This window comes from Aphelocoma coerulescens, chromosome 15 (genome assembly GCF_041296385.1).
Source record: "Aphelocoma coerulescens isolate FSJ_1873_10779 chromosome 15, UR_Acoe_1.0, whole genome shotgun sequence".
Classification (NCBI taxonomy): Eukaryota; Metazoa; Chordata; class Aves; order Passeriformes; family Corvidae; genus Aphelocoma; species Aphelocoma coerulescens.
Window position 1 is genome coordinate 6,107,007 of NC_091029.1, and position 17,090 is coordinate 6,124,096.

The following is a 17,090-nucleotide window of genomic DNA, read 5'->3' on the forward strand; positions in this document are numbered from 1 at the left end:
AGAGAAAAGACTGACTGGATCAGAACGTAAAAGCTGGCACAGTTAGTGTCAGCCACAGCTTGATGCCACCACAGCCAAGCTGTTGGAAAAAGCCCTGAGTAGTTTGGGAATACTCATGTACATAAGCTGGAACATCCAAATTAATCAACCAAATCAACCTGTCTATGATATCAAACAGTTATTAGCATCAAAACCACCCCTAAAACAATGTGGCTGCACTGGATATGAAGAGGGATGCACCTAGCCCAAATATCCAGGATTTAATGATACAAGGCACTGTAAGAATTTAAAATTTGTTTTCTGTTCCACTTCTACACCCCACGACTGTGTTTGTACTAAACCCATGTCCATATTATGCAATCTGCTCCTCTTGCAGTGTGGGGCCTCAAGGTCTGTTTTCATCAAGTGGGAGAAAGGCAGCATTGGATTCTCATTAGCATGAGATAATTCCAAGCTACTTTGTCCAGCTACCTGAGGGGAACGAGTGGATGGAAAGAAAGAAAGCAGCATCAAATACAAGCAGCCACACAGAGAAAGAGAGACCAAAGGAGCAGAAGAGACAAGCAGGCAAGAGATAACAGAGGTATAAGGAATACAGCAGACAAACCCCAGAACAGGATTAGTTCTTGAGACCTTGAGGGTTTCAGAGACTTCTCCCTGTGCATCTGAGTTTGGCCCTCCTTTGACTCATTAATCAGATTCTATTTACCTGCACCTCTGTGTTCATTTCCTGAGGTCACTATTTCAAATTTTTCTTTCAAATGCATAACACCTCTAGAAGTCTTTACTCCACCATCTTTCTACAGTCAGAGGGGATGTCAAAAGAAAGCTCTGTGATCAAAAAAGGTTAATTTCCCTACAAAACATAAGCCTCTTCTACTTTTCCTCTGAATTAATTTCTGTTCAAACTAAAACCTTTCCTTTACATTCTCACTTCATGTCACAACAGTATTCTTTCAATTAAAAAGGCATCTATGTTTTTCTACCCCGGGTAATAGGTTTTCCCCTTCTCATCTAGTTTAGGTGTCTCCTGTTAGGCAAGAAACTCCTCAAACCTCTAATGCTTCTCTTACTTTGAACATCCATTGTGAAAGACATTTATGAGCTTTCCTGGGAGTTGCTAAGGTACTTAAGAGGTCTGGTGTCCACAGCAGCACTGAGCTCATAAGTCACTGGCACAGCTAGAGGAGAACGTGGAACATTAAGGCGTGGTGGAGCTGAGCCAGGAAAGGCGGAGGGAGGGATAGGAGAGGGATGAAATAGAATGAGATACATTGGCAAGGGCAGGAGACAGAAGGTGGAGAGAAAATCTAAAGACTTGCCAGAAATAAAGGATTTAAGACTGGGAGAAAAGCTGAACCAAGGTGGGCTGAATTTTCAACACCACCCTTGCACAGCTCAAGATGATTCAGTCATGGCCATTTGTCTCACACACTTCAGTGGCTCATCTCCACTATCCCCACAAAACACTTCCTTTGTTGCCAGCTCCATGTGTGGATTGCAAAAGATATCCAAAACCCCAAGACTTCCCTAGAGAAGATTTCATGAGTGCTGCTTGCATACCACACCTTCCTGCCAGGGCTGACAACTGAGCAAAGTCAAACTTGTACCTCCCTCTGCATCTCATTTTCATGGTTCTCAAGCTGGGGCCTGACACACAACCAGTGTGGTTACATTTACACCTTCCTTAGCCCTGCTCTGGTTCTGTATGTTGAAACACTACCAGGCAGAACCGACAGCAGATCCCTGTTTGCCCCAGAGACTATTGTGAAAGCACCTAGAGACAAATAGGGATGTGGCTGACAGTCAGCCCTTCACATCTAGACTCTAGAAAAAAAGTCAGTGTCCCATGAGGTATGCAGAATGACAAAATTTTGTGTAAAGATCTAAAAAAGCCATCTTAGTAAGTTCAAGAATTTGCTATATTTTCATATAAAAACTGCATTTGACATTTGACATGACAGGAATGTTGCTCCAGTAAGATGGACAACAGGCTATGCTTAATTAAAACAGGCAGAGGGAATGGAAAGGGAGAGAAAGTAACTTACAGCACACTGGCACATCACTGCATCTTCCTGAAGAGATACTGAATAGGGATTAATGAGGAAAGAGAAAAATGAACCACATTTCCCTCAGCAATTATTTTTGCTGTGCTTCCAGCTGGAGACAACCTGTACGAATGAAAGCACCTACAGTGCTACTGAGCAGAGTGATACAAGCCTGGGTCAGAATGCAGCTTTCCAAAATCACTTCCCACTTCTGCTGCAGCCCAGAGAACCCCTCAGCACAATTCCAGAAGCAAAACACATTGACCCTCAAGTTAAAAAATAGCCTAGGGAGGAGCTGGGAAGGAGGAGGCAAGGCAAAGTTGGAAAGTTAATGGACTGACTCAGTTTATGCCAGGTCTGGCTTAAATTGAGGGTGCTCACTGCAGAACACTTGGGGCTTGGCTCCATGATCTATTATCCACAACTCCAGCCCCTCCAGGGATGGGCCAGGTTCATTCCAAGCAGCTGGCACTACCATAGGTAGTTTCTAAACTGACTCTACCAAGACTCCACCTCTTCTCTCAGGAGGTGCCTGGCAAAGCTTGTTTTGACACAGAATCATCATAGCCATGCCCCATTCTGCTGCTCTTCCCCAGATCAGAAAAATAACAGATTTTGTGAGTGGAAACAGGGAAGCAATTTTGTAGGCATGCAAAAAATATCCTTAATAATCTCTGCAGCCTTTTTGACTGAAGATGCTTCGACTCTTACGAGCAAATCCCTCCACATTTCATTTGGCACATGTTCAAGAAGCCCCAGTTCTAGCAATACTAATGCTTCTCTCTTATCTATTTACTTCAACAGCCTTTTTTTCTGCAATTCTTAAGTCTGGCACAATACTTCCCTGGCCCTCAAAATATAATCTTCATTCTCCTCCCTATCGCTTTGTAAACATTTTTTTTTCCTCTCTAATACCAGTAATCAGAAAAGCACACATTTTGAGGCTTGGAGACACCTGCCTGCATTGGCTAATCTTCCCAGAGCTCCTCTATGATTCTCAAAATCCTTCTTGCTAGGCAATTTGCTTCTTACCACTCAGCACCATGGCTGACCCTCCTTTCTGTCATACACCCCATTTTCTCATCGCTGTTCTTAACACCCTCCTTAGCATGGTCTGTGCAGGATTTCACCCATATGGCGAAGATCTTGTAATAGGAAAGGCCCTTTCTCTCCCCCAGCCTTTTCTGTCTTGATCTCTGTCTACCTCACCTTATTTTTACATTAAAAAGGCATTTCTATACAAGTAAAAATCCTTTTAGCAACTCCTTCCATTCTAACACTACACATGTATTGAAGATGTATCAATTCATCACAGAACCCAAACATTTTGGCATATAAACAAGAGATTTGTAATAGTCTCTTTAAATTATACACATGCTATTGATTATGTATATTAAAGGGGCAATTTATGTGCAAAACTGGTGGCTGTATATTTATAGTTAAGACAGTGGAGCTATGCAGAACCTTCACAATGAAAATTTAAAATCCACTGGATTCAGACTCTGTTCTGATTTCATTTTGTAAAATCGACTGAGGCAAACCCAGAGTTTCTCTCTTTCATTCTCTTGCTACAAAATATAGCAAGATACCATACCTTTCTGCTTTTGGAGAGAAAAATGCTTCTGCATTTGAAATTGGGCATTTCAGATTAACTGCACTGTGAAGCTCAGTGTCTCGGCATAAATCCAAGTATTTCACAGAAGCCCTTGTGAGGAGGAATGGCCCAAAATGAGCACTAGCCCATGATCTCTACTTAGATATAAATATGGATACACAGACTTATATACACAAACACACAGATGAGTTATCAAGATGGGGAGACAGAATGTGTGCATGATGCTGCAGAAAAAGGGCATGCTTAATTAAAGGATATCAGTAAAAGAACAAGTCTAAATGTCTGTGACAAAAAGTCTGGCTTTGTGATGTGTCTGATATTGGAGAGGATTACAATATTTGATTGTAGATTTAACAAAACTGGAAGTTCTTGGACAGAGATACGTGAAATAGGATCCAAAAACCCTACCCTATCCTCAAATTCTTTTCACAGGCTCATTTAGCAATCAATAAAAGAGAAAAAATGCTTAGCAAAAATAAAATTAACTAGTGATTGACATTGCTAATATTTATGCATAACATGGAAAGTTAGCATCCCAGTTATGTTTTACAGGAAATCATAGGGAAGAAAGCATGTACTCCATGTCATGTGAGTTTCTCTGAATATCAGCCTCGGTTTCTAAGTAAAAAGACCCTGCAAAGCCAAGATCTGACATGCAAAAGTCAGTTGTGGCTCGACACTGTTCAGCATAGCATGACAACATATCGAGAGCCACTTCCAACGCCTTCTACTTCTGTTTTACTGTAGTTAGAGACCTGCTTGCTGTTTGTCCCCTCTTGGGACCCAGAAGGCCAGAGCCCAGGCCATTTTAACACCCCTGGAAGGGTGGGGAGGGCAGTGGGTGGGAAAGGCAGCCGAGCTCTCTCGCTTCACAACTCACAGCAACTCCTTCTGACAAAGGAAATCAATGCGACAGGCGGAGATGTGTCCTGGCTTGGCACAGAATCCCAAACGAACAAAAGGCCTCCTCCTGCCTGAAGAGCACCCCCTGAGCGCTGTATCAAAGCTCACCTCATTTAATGCAAGCATCTGCAGAGGGTATTTTCCCCTCCAGGCCTTCCACGTCCTTCTCTAACATTTACTGTTTGAGATCAGTAGTCTATATAATTTATCGCACCTGTCAAGGCTAATTTATTCATGCGATCTGGCAGTAATCAAAAAGACTGAGATCGATGTGCCAGCAAACCCTGACATTTATTCATATTTTAAAGTCCCATTTGACCTTGAACTGCAGCTAACTGGAGCTGAACTGTCAGCAGCTCTCTGAGGCTCACGGGCTCTGGCAGATCGGCGCCTCTCGGCTCAAGGCACGATGTCAGGGCAGCAGACGCTCAGGCCAGGAGCAGGAAAGGCTGAGCCACAGACAGAGGGGCAGGGAATACAGCACCATTCACAGCTCAGTGGTCACACACCCACCAGGCAGCCCAGCATGTGCACCAGTGCAGCTTGAGACTGCACAGTCCTGCAGTACAAGTGTTCAGCAGCCAACAGATTTCTTGACAAGGGGTAAGAAGGGTGAGGGAAGGGAGTGAAGAAGGAATATGCCAGGTGTGTGCATAAACAGGACACCCCATTTGTCCTCAGCAGACTGCCCCAAGGGCTGTCCTTGGCAAGTTGAGGGGAGGCAGAGACAGAAAATGACACCACCTCTCCTCCCTGGGGGAACAGGGACAGCAGCAGTGACCTGGCCACAGAAGATGATATCAGAAAGTCTGCAAGCCACAAGCTACCTGCCAGCACAACGTGGCCACATCAGCTGGGAACAGGAATAGAAAAGACTGATCTCAAGAGGATTGCTTTGAATCTCCTACTCAGACCCAGGATTTAGGACTCACTCATTCCTTCTGAAGTCCATCACCCTTGTCCTTTTTTCACTCAATCAGGCCCTAAAGGAACACAGGCATTTCAAGTAGAGTTCTTACAGTGTATGCACATGCTGTAACCTCCAGTAATCATTTCGGGTTTTGAATGCAGACCAATTAGTAGAGAAATACAATGAAGTTTATTTTAAATCATTTCAGCCTGGCTCTGCCAACAAATGACTCTCAGACTTCCCATGAGGACATCTTTGGAGCCTTCTGCCTCAGTTTCCCCTTGGCTTAATGAAACCAAACTCATTTATCTGCTTCCTCAGAGTGTGCCAGAAATTGCAGACATGCTCTGAGGTTATTGAATCATTTGCTTCTCTTCTGATAGGAAGATATTTGTGTAAATGACATTCTCTCAGAGACACAGAGGAAATCTAAGTGGCATTTTAGGTAGAAATATGCGGCTACAGTTTTACCAAAACATGTGAATAAATTATTTTATCACAGTCAAAACACTTGACTATGGGATATGCAGTTGCACCCAAAACAGATTTTGCAAATATATTTTGTTGCTTCTCTGGGTTCTCTTTGGCTCCGTTTCTCGTGCTATAAATTCTGTAGGTCATATTAAGTATGATTTTTCAGTGAGATCTGCTTTTTCTAAGCCTAGAATACAAATAGAAATGACAGTTATGTCATTTTGTGTTTGTTTTTCCTCTCTTTTAAATAGCTAACGCCTTTCCTTTACGTTGAAAGAAAGCTACCAATGGAAAGCAATTGGCATATTGACCAATGCTTTTGTGCACATTAAATACATGTCTAACACTGCCATGAAATCTAATCTGATGTTCATGGAAGAGAAACAATGACACATGAGGATGCAGAGGGAATTTATCTATATTTATCTACACTGGCTGCAGCGTGCAAGCAGTGAAACTACACACGGAGCTATGTTACAATAAATGTGCTAATAAAGCTTTCCAGCCAACCTCCTTCCCTGTTTTTCCTGTGCAGAAAACAAAATTTAAGAGTATCTTGACATTTTGTGGCTATAAGTGTTTTAATGAAGCTTTTTTTCTGTCTGTGCTTAGCCAGATAGGGATCTGGATCCCTGTTCTGGCTCTTCTAGGGGGAGGTGCCAGACCTCACTCCTCTGGGAGCTCTTTGGGGGAGAAGCACCAACTACACCTCTCACTGCTGGCCAATCTGCTGCTGTCTTCACAGAAAATGCTCTTTCAAGCACAGTGTTAAGCTGCCTTTTTACCATGTGTTACACACAATGCAGATAATGATAAATTTGGCAGCAAGGAGTGGACCTTTATCCAACAACACAGCTACATGCATTATTCCTTCCCTGCTCCTGCTCCTCAGCTCAGAGGTACCTGTCACACAGGCCAGCTCAACATGCTTTGCCTTAATCAGGTGATACTAGTGCAAGGATAATTATTAGTCAGTTAGAGATTTCCTTAGCAGACCAGAAAATGTACAGAAAAAAAAATATATTACCTCCCAAAATCTTCCAGGCAGAATTAAAACAAAGCCAAGCAAAGCTAAACCCCACAACTCTTAGCCTTCCAAACCCACAACTCTCAAAGATCAGCTCTGTCACCCTCACGCTCCCATGACAAAAACACTTCCACTTGCCAGTGGTGATGACTTCATGTTTAATGTCATAAATAATGGTGACCTCAACACTCCTGCAAGGGTAACACCTCAGCTGTACGTTTAAACATCTACAACCCCACCTCCAGACCCTGCACTCAAGCCTGGAGGAGCCTATAAATCTTACAGCTCAGCCCTAAGGCTAAAAAGAACCTAAAATGAAGTCACCTACGTGGAGGTAGCTGGGAAAACCAACACAACCACACACAGTAGCCCTGGGCACTGCCAAGGGAAGCAATTTGGACTGTGACCCTCACATCCACCAGCTGCTCCTCCAGCACTTACCCAGGCTGCTGGTCTGGGTTGGAGAACCATCACACAGGACGCTGCTCCAAGCCAAATCTTTGCTCCAGCTGCAGAAACCTGGACTGCAAGGACTCCTCCCATCTTAAGAGCCATTTATATTTCCTAGAGATTCCTGATTAAACCTCTCATCCCCAGAAAAATGAGAACCAACTGGGGAGCTACTCAAAAAGTCAATTAGGAAACAGGCATCCCCTGCTCTGGGAACAGCTGGTATCCTGGATCACTTTCACATCTCGATTTTTGAGTGGAAAAAGGATGCTTTCCACAAAACTGATTTTTCATCTTTTTTAATAGTTTTGAGAGAGATTCAAAATGGTTCCAGAAAAACTCAAAGAACTCTTTTGCCAGGTGTGCTGGGACCAAACTAAAGACTGACAGCTGGGCACCTCTGGGTACAACATAGCCCAAGCCAGGCTTTCAGTAATCAGCATCAAAATTTAGAGTTCTACAGACCATTTGGAGTTCTGGATGAGCTGTTATTTTGCAACACAAAATATGTTGTATCAGAAAGTTTCTGACCAGCTGTAGCTCATCTCTAGTGTTTGGTTCAGACTCATCATTAGGCAAGTGAAACCTATTTCAATCTCAACACAATTAACACTCCTCTTCATTTTCCCTCTCTCTCTCTCATTCAGTTCACACTTGCCTCTGAACAGGAACCCGTGTTAGATTTAGATCAAACCATCAGGAAAGTGGCTGAGAAGAAAGTGGCAAAGACTAAAGGAAGCATTTTCTTTCCTCGGTTCTTTCACTGTCGATCTCTTTCTGAAATTTCCAGCCCTGTGCTTTGATAATGTCCTGGTACATGAAAGAGTTTGTAACATAAAATGTTACACTCGATGGAGCATGATGTGATATTGGAGCCAAATGGCCAGATGCTCCTTTCTGAGCTATTTCCAATGCTCCCACTTTAGAGAGTGTTTTTAAGGGTACTCACAAGCTCTAGTCCTGTAGTGTGCTGGCAATTTCATGCTAGAGCACCACTGTGCTGTGTTCTGATGAAACCATTGTTTTCCATGCTAGGTTAAAGTTATCCTCAATTTAATAAAAAAGAAAAATAATGAAGAAAATAAGAAAGAAAAGGAAAAAGGACAGTATGCTTCAGAGAAATTGCAGATAGGCAGGGAATTGGGTTCTGTCCCCCAAAACCAGGATCATACATCCTATTAAAAGTACAATTAGGACTATATTAATGATCTGGTCAGAGAAAAACCCAAGTACTCTTAATTTCATCAGAACAGGCCCAGGGCCCCATTTTAGCTCTTTGGCTTTGCTTTACACTCTTTGCACATCCTGTCCTTTCAGGTGGGGGAAGACCCTTTACAGAGGAAACCGTCTGGTTTGAAATGTGGCTGAGGTCAGACATTTGAACCCTGTCCCCAGTGCTGGTTATCACTGGAATCAGCCTGTCCTCATCTGATTTCCCACCATTTTCCTGTTTGCTGGCAGCACTGGATCTGTTTCAGGGTGGGGATCTGACCTCAGAGCTGGGATCAGAGTCCCTGGCACTGCTGACAGCTCCCTTGCAGTTGTTAATGCAGTTCTTGCCCTCTGCAGCACTCTGGGACTGGCCATGGCAGTTCCATGGTTCCATGGGGAACCACCAGCGGTGACTCCAGGTGCCTTTGGACACTCCAGGGTTCAGCAGCCTGGGATTTAATGCCTGCCTGAGCTCCTTCCCTTGCCATGAAGCCTGTCCCCTTTTCCAGACAGAATGCATTGCTGCTGTACACAAGTGTCAAGCCTAATCCCATCCTGCCTGGATCTGTGCAACTCCAGTGGAATTAGAAGATGCTGAACACTCAGCTGTGCTGAGGACCTGGCTCATCACTTATGCACAGCACCACAGAAGCAACTGCTCCAATCCCTGCTCTGAAGAGGGAAGGGAGCTGGGAATTATTGTAATCCAGGCACCATGACTTCAATCCTTTCATGATTTCTTAAAGCTTGGCTTTACAAGCTTAGCATTCTTTTACCTTAGGAAATAGCTATAAAACAGCTAAATTAAACTGGAGATGGAAAAAGGGGACACCTTCACCTATGCAGTTTATCTGGAGCGTGAGACCTGGGAGATTTATCACTGAGATCTTTGCAACCTCAGCAGTGGGGCAACTTCCAATAACAGCAGATTACATCACTTACTAGGATTTTGCTTAGGCAGTATAGAACTGCTCAGAAACATTTTAATAGCATTTAACTTCATGCTGAAAATGCTGATTTATTGCACTCCAGTGTGAACAGGCATGTCTCAGGACAGAGCACACTACATTTTCAGATGTTGGCAATTGTGGGGTTTTGTTAACATCATTTAAGTGATTAAAGGCCTTCCAACTAAAAGGCTTTAAGACCTTTAATTCAAAACTGAATTAATTTATACTAAAAATTACAGCTTGGGAAAGGTCAAAATAAAAATGAAGTATTTTCATATTCACCAAAATAAGACAATTTGATTAACCTCTATTTTTGTACAATTTTCACTTGTATTTTACCACAGCATGTGTGAAAATATGGTGGAATTTTGAGTAACTCACCAGAACTGGGTTTCTATTTAGCTCTAAGACTGGGGACCTGGCCTCATGAATCACACAGAGCAAAAAGCATTGTCCAGAATCCAGAATTAAAGTTTGCTATACATAAACCTTGTGACATTTTTATTACAGCATACCAGTCTGGAATCTGCATTTAAAACACTGACTGCTCAAAGGAATCTAAATCTCTTTAGCTAAAGGTAATAAAATGAGGTCAAAAATTCACTACTCAACAATCTACTGTTAGCATTTCTGCTCAGAAAAAATGTAGTTCATCTATTGTTAAAGAAAGTAAAGGCAGGACATGTAAGATTGGAAAGTATAATGATTTGCTTGTGTATGGAAGTCCATTAGGTAACGAGCTTCATTTTCTCATAAAGAGATTTCGGTGCATCTGCATCATGATTTTTTTTACAGTACACACAGTACTTGTGTAAGCCAGGGGTGGGACTGCATTTCTGTTCACACAACCCATGGTTTCAGCTGGGCAGCCCGGCCTCCATCACCAATTAAATCCCAACACCAGAGAGCACATGGGCTCTGAGCTGGATCCTGGTTTGGGTCAGCTCTTTTCAATCCTGATGAGCTGTGTGTTCCCAGGGCCATGCCACTGACAGTGGCCACAAAAGTGGCCAGAGTTACCTGGGACACACCTGCTGATGCTGACACAGTGCTACTGAGAATAGAGCAGCCTGGCCTGTTGATGCTGGCCATAAAAGAAAAGAAGTTTTACTTGAGGTTATTAGTGTGGTGAGATATTTTTCTATTTAATTTGTTTGGATTTTTAAGGGTGGCAGCAGAATTTAATTTCTGCTAGAGCATCCTTTAAAATAAACACTTGATCTCTTCCCACCCACCATTACAGCTGATGGGCACAAAGTAAAAAGAGCAGCAATTCATTCACCTTATCACTGGAGCACCAGAGGAAGCGAGGGATCCTTAGTGCAATGATTAATGACTCACTATAAAAAGATGCATCATAAACTGCTTGTATTAGGTTAAATCATAAACTAGGCATTTAATGTTTATATGATCCCTTTCTAAATAATTAAGTGTGTCTGTGCCTCCCACTAGGAATGGAACTCACACGATGCTTGCAAACCATGCAGTTTCTTACAGGGTGACAATTTAGGGCCCTCACTTAAAGGGATCCCTGTCTTCCTCCACATTCAAGCACTGCTTGAATTTCTCTTCCTGCTGGGACATCTCTCTGTACTACAGGTCAGAGAGACCATTTGATGTTCAGGAGCAGCAAAGAAGATCTACCCTGAATTAAGAGGCTCTTCTTCAGCCTGTGCTCATGAAGGGCAACTCATCCACAGAGCAGTCAGCCAAGACTGGATGCTGTAATTTCCTGTGTTTAGGTGCTAATAATAACTCCCATCAGCTTCAGTAGCTGGTTGGTGAACAGTGAGAGAACAGCACCATTTGTCCTAACAGAATTCCCCTGGATTTATCCACCTTGCAGTGAAACTGTCACCTTTGAAAAATATAGTATAAGATGACATTCTGTAAGCGTCCATCTATTTCCTTATGCTCACAAGCCTGCAAATGTGTCCATCTCCCTTTTACTTCCCAGAACAGCTGGTGCTTTTTCTCAACCAAACCAGGATCTCCCTCTCTTGGCAAACAGACATTGGCTTCAGTGTAAAGTTGCCCCATCAGGAGAATGTTGCAGCTCTAACCACTGTGAAGTTTACACAGAAAATGATAGGAGTTTAGAGAAGAGCTGCAGAGCCCTAAATATTTACAGCAGGCATAGTAGGTAGCCCCAGTCTGTTGCTGCACTGCTTATTCAATATAGAAAATCACCTAGGTTAATTATTTAAATATTTCCATCTATGGAATTTAGAAAAGGGCAAAGCCAGCTGTGGAATACCCAAGATCATGATTTTTTAATAAACAATAGATTTCATGGGAATTAGCTGAGTTATCAAACAATATCCTCCCAAATCAGCTCATTAGTTTCACTGCGTTTTCCTATTTCAATTCATTAAAACAATTTAAACAAGGGTTCACTAGATGCAATGTAATCTATTTCAGACACTCCAAACCTAAGCCCTTTTCTTTTAGAAGTAACATGATAATAGTTTGCAAAAATGTTTTAAAGGATTATTGTTACAGCTATTTCAAATAGGGACTGTTTTCAGCCAAGCATGTGCCACCACTTTCCCTACGTCTTATTATTTATTATTATATTAATTTTTGTTCTTTACTTATTCATTCATTTATTCATTCCTTTTTCTGTCTCTCATTGCTTTACACAAGCAGTCACACATGGTCAACAGCATCCCTCTGGGCTGGTGTGGGGGATGCACCAAATATCCCTGCATGGGTCACTGCACCAGGCCCTTGGAAAGAAGTGATTTTTTGCAATATACTTGCAGGTTCTGGAGTTAAAAAAAACCCCAGCTTGGTAAATTCACAGTGGTTTTATAAATAGCCTGGAGAGAAGGGAGAAGGTTCCTGTGCATTTTCATGCTGTTAGTTTCTGACAGCTCTGAAAGACACACAGGAGGGGATCACACACAGGATTTGCAAATTAGGAGGCAGACACTGTATATTACTTACCATGATGGATCCAGGCTGGAAACACAGAGTAACAGACCCATGCTATGGACCACAGCTTATTTCAGATTGAACAAACTCATACTCTTGTACTTTCATAAAACCTTTTCCAAACAGTAGGGTTAGTTTTTCTTATAGGGCAAAAAAAAAAAAAACCCCAACCAAAATAAAACCCAAAGAATGAGAGCTGGTTTCTAGATCTAAGATTTCTGCAGGCTTTAACAGGTTCCCTATCCCTGAAAACCCGTCCTTGCTCACTTCAAATCCTTGTCTCTTCAGGCAAGTGCCATTTCATAATCCTATTAAAACCTTTGCCTCTGTTTACCAGGAGCCCTAATCGGACTCAGCAAGTGCTGCTCGTTTAAGGAGGAGCGACAGCTTTCAGATTTCTTAGGAGGCTTATTCATCAACCACGTCAGGGTATTGCCAGAGTGTTCAATCTATTCTCGGAGCAGCCATGTGGAGAAAGTTTCAAACAGCTCAAAGCCCTGCACAATGATAAAGGAAAGCTCACACAATCCTTGTAATAGCCTGACCCTCTTAAGGAAAATTGGATGATTTGTGGTAGCAGTTTTTCTGTCCCCTATGTGAATTCTGAACCTTAAAGTATAAGCAGTGTATTCACAGAGTCCCATTACAAACCCCATCCCTCTTGCAATGCTGGAATAACAAATACACACCCCTATGTGAAAATAAACTCTTGCTGCAGTGACCTTCCTCCTCAGTCCAGTGGTGTGAAGGAGTTTGTAGCCATTTTAGAAAAAAAAGAGTCAGATAAAGAATGGACTAATTTGATGTTCAATGTTTCACCATGAGCTGAATATATGCTTTAATGAGCACATTACATGCACCAGGGACATGTTACTGGGAAGCAGGGGATAAAGAGTAGAGGGAAAATAATTAAACAGTCAGCTTTATAATGAGGAAACTCTGTTCATGCAACATTAAGCAGCCTAATTTTCAAATGCTAAGCAAAGACATATTCCTTGGACTTCAGGAGGACTTGCTGGCAAGCACCCCCTTGAAAACAAGGGCAAGGGATCACAGGTATCAGACTTCCCATAGGTCCAGGGTGCAGGGACTGATGATGTTCCAAAGCCATCTGCCCACACTTTGCACTGGCCTGTCCAACAGGACTGAATGCCTGTACCCTGTAGTTCTTATTCTACAAGCAGGATCCTTAGAGTAGTAAAACATCCCAGCATTCATAATGTGTTTATGATGAACATTACAACTGACTTCTACCAGCCTGGCCTTAGTTTTCTGTAGGAATTGCATCTGTTAGCCCACACATGTACAACATCAGCTAAGGGCAGTGAGCACATGGAGACTTAGAGTGGCTGTATGCACAAGGAAAGATACTGGGAAAGGGGAAAATCTTTCTCATTGGTTCAGACACTGACAGAATGAACCAATAAAGCATATTTCTGACTGTTATCAGTTCTCTCCCGGCCCGTAAGGCCAGGAACATTCATTTACTGGCACTGTCACTTCCAGAGAGTGTTGCAGCCTCAATTACTCCAGCATGATAGCCCATCAGTCAGACAGCAGCTCTGCTGGGCCACAAGCTCCCCAGCACTCTTTGCAAACTGCACAAGGTCTGTTCCTTGTTACTCACTCTCATGCCTAATTCGATGTTTTCTCCTCCATAGACCTCCATTCCAGGGTCAAGCAAGCCAATCTCACCAAAATACTCTCGGTCCACCACAAAAGAGCATCCGATCATGGCTGGTGTCCTGCACAGAGAGAGTAAAGCAAAAATTTAATTGATTAGCTACTACAGACCCCACCTCAGAACAAATTTACACAGATTAAACAGTTCTTAGTCTTCTAATTAACGTTTTAAATTTAGCTATAGCATCAATCACATGCACTTCATGGATGCAAGAAATTCCAGTACTTCTCTGTTTGGTGCTGTAATTTCTGAAGACTTTCTGTTGAATCATTCTCTAGTTAGAAATGGTCTCAAGGCTCTACAAAAACCACCCAGGGTTCTCTGTACTCCTGGCTGGGCACTTCCATCCTCTGTTGATGCATATATTTATACACCAGGATCTTTGCATTTATAAATTCAAGTTATCTGATAAAATGCATTTTCCTGATTATACTTCCCAGAGCCAAGCCTTGAAACAGACTTGCCTAAAAAAGCTGAGAGCTCTCCTGTACACAGGATGAGACATATCCTATATACATCTTGATTTCACATCTTGTATCACTGAAAAGCAGATCTTAGGCTAACAAGGAATAAATTTGGTCTAGAAACTGAAATAAAAGGAGAACACAACCAAGGTAATGAAATTCAGTACCTCTGCAATGAAATAAGCCTTTTAGGGAGTATTTCAGGTGTACTTTTTAAGTTTTACCCATGATAAAAGAAGGAAGGAGATGGGGGGAAGAAACACACACCACTTTCTTCATTTTCTTTTTTGTATATTTAAAGCTAAACATAGGCTTCAATGGATCAAGGCATCACTGCTTTGCAAAACTGAGATGCTAGTTTGGGCTTAGACTCATTCTCTTTCCAGCCCTGCCTCCCTCACAAAAATCCTCTGGAGGCAGTTCCTTACAGCAGTAGGATGCTCCCATGAGGACATCTCCTCCCTTTCTAATGAGGAGCTGCACTGCCAGGCTTTGCAGACTGCTCTCAGGTGCTGGAATCTCTCTCTCTGGGGGATGGATTTCTGCAGCTGCTGGCTCTGTCCATTAAAACACTGAGTTGTTAATTGAATGGGGGTGGGAAATACATTTTAGATGCAACTACATAATCATCACTCACAGATGAATGCCACTGAGGACTGTCTTTGCAACTCCCTCTCTCCCTTCTAGCATTTATTTCTGCTCATTATATATATTCAAATATAGACTTCACAAACCTTCATGGCTTTTTCAGGAAAAAAAAATGTTTTCAGGACTGAGCAACAGCAGCAGCACAAAGACAGAAGGAACCATATCCAGCTTTTATAATTTTGTACTGGACTACAGTGTCACACTGACATATTGCAAACATTTTTCAAAAAACCTGCTTGAAAAAAGCTCAAGGCCCTCACTTGGTGCTAAAACTGGGTACCTGAAATACTCCAGTCCATCCACTTTTTTAGTGCATCCACCACTTTTAGTGCAGTGCAGCAGACTCATCTTGAAAGCTAGAAATGGCTACATGAGCAAAAGCAGCTGTGTTAGCACCTCTTAGCCACTGCTCACTGCCCAAGGGGCACTTGAGAAAGTGCCCTTAGTACTTCACAGCTTCAGAGCACAACATAATAACCTGCTTTATATAAAACAACCTTTTTCCTTAATCATGCACCTTCTAGTAAAACAGCAATTAGAAGTGAACTGTTTTTTACCAACACCTCAAAGGTGCTGTGAAACTTAATTGATCTGTGGAATATTCTTTGACACAATGGAGGATGTTATAAGCATCAATTATAATCAACAGCAGCACTCAAAGGATAATGTGGGAGACACAGCAAAATGGGGTTTGCTACTAAAAGCTTAAAATGCAGCCTAGAATGGTATTGATTCTGCACTGGAGTAAGACACAGCATAGTCAGTTGGGGGGAATTACCTGACAGCACTGTTGTAGCAAGGGAGACACACAGAAACACTGCTCTGGTAATGCCCTGGGGAAAGGGAGGAAGCACAGAGAGGTTTCTGGTGGTGAACTCTCCCTCCCTGCCTGCCTGTGGCAGCAGCAAGAGAGGCCCTGTGTGAGGAGGGCAGTGCCTGGCATGGGATGGGGCACAGGGAACAGAGGGCACACTGGCCAGGAAAGAAAGGCACTTGCTGTAGGTGTGAGGCAGAATTATTTTGTGTCAGTGAGATCCCCAGGAGCACAGCTCTGTTGCTAAAATTCCAGCGGGTGCTGACACCCATTTCTCCAGCCAGGTGCATCCCTCTCCTTCCCTTCACAGACAACTGAAGGGAGTTGCCTGGGGGGCTTCATCAAGAACAAGTGAAGGAGAAAGTGATGGCACTAAGCTGACATACTGCATGTGATACAGTCAGTCTTCCTCTGCCTTATGCATCTGTCTCTCCTGCCTTAAGGTCAGCATATATATATACTTATATACTTATATATTTATATATACATATATGCACAATGCAATCAGGTCACATTTGAAACAGTTTCCTGAGCAGCCAACTCCAATTTCCAGGAAAACTGACAAATGCTCACAATAAATACATAAATTCAAACACAAATAGAACCATAAATAAACATATAAGCATAAATGTATATATACAGGCTTAAGGAGACAAAAGGAGTTTCAAATGACACATCACACATCCTGTCTCTGAGCTTTCCACCTCTCCCAGCAGAGTGTTTCTTTGATTCAGGTTCTTAAGCAGCACCTCAGCCCTGGTATGACATGTAAGTGGGGAAATCTGCATGGTACCTGCATAAGTATTTCTATTTTTCTTACAACTTGTGTCTTCTGCAAGAAAGAGTCACACCAGGCCTTGAGAACAGAACTTAAGGACAGATTCGCTGCTCAGGAGATACAGGGGAAAAAAAAAATGACAAGATGACAAGCTAATGCTCAGCTAGAAAGGCAGA

The 17,090-nt window shown here is 42.5% G+C and overlaps 1 protein-coding gene across 10 annotated transcripts in view; it reads right to left on the bottom strand.

Annotated features, from left to right (window-relative positions):
• The window catches only part of GALNT9 (polypeptide N-acetylgalactosaminyltransferase 9), a 259,514-nt gene that overhangs the window by 51,792 nt on the left and 190,632 nt on the right, over positions 1-17,090 (bottom strand). For 7 of the 10 annotated variants that reach the window (XM_069030886.1, XM_069030887.1, XM_069030888.1 and 4 more), the window contains one exon: positions 14,154-14,271. In XM_069030886.1, the coding sequence (XP_068886987.1) occupies positions 14,154-14,271 (118 nt within the window). Of the gene's footprint in view, positions 1-7,418; positions 7,492-12,538; positions 12,611-14,153; positions 14,272-16,100; positions 16,156-17,090 lie in introns of those variants that run through there. The other 3 variants (XM_069030893.1, XM_069030895.1, XM_069030894.1) reach the window with 3 other exon arrangements.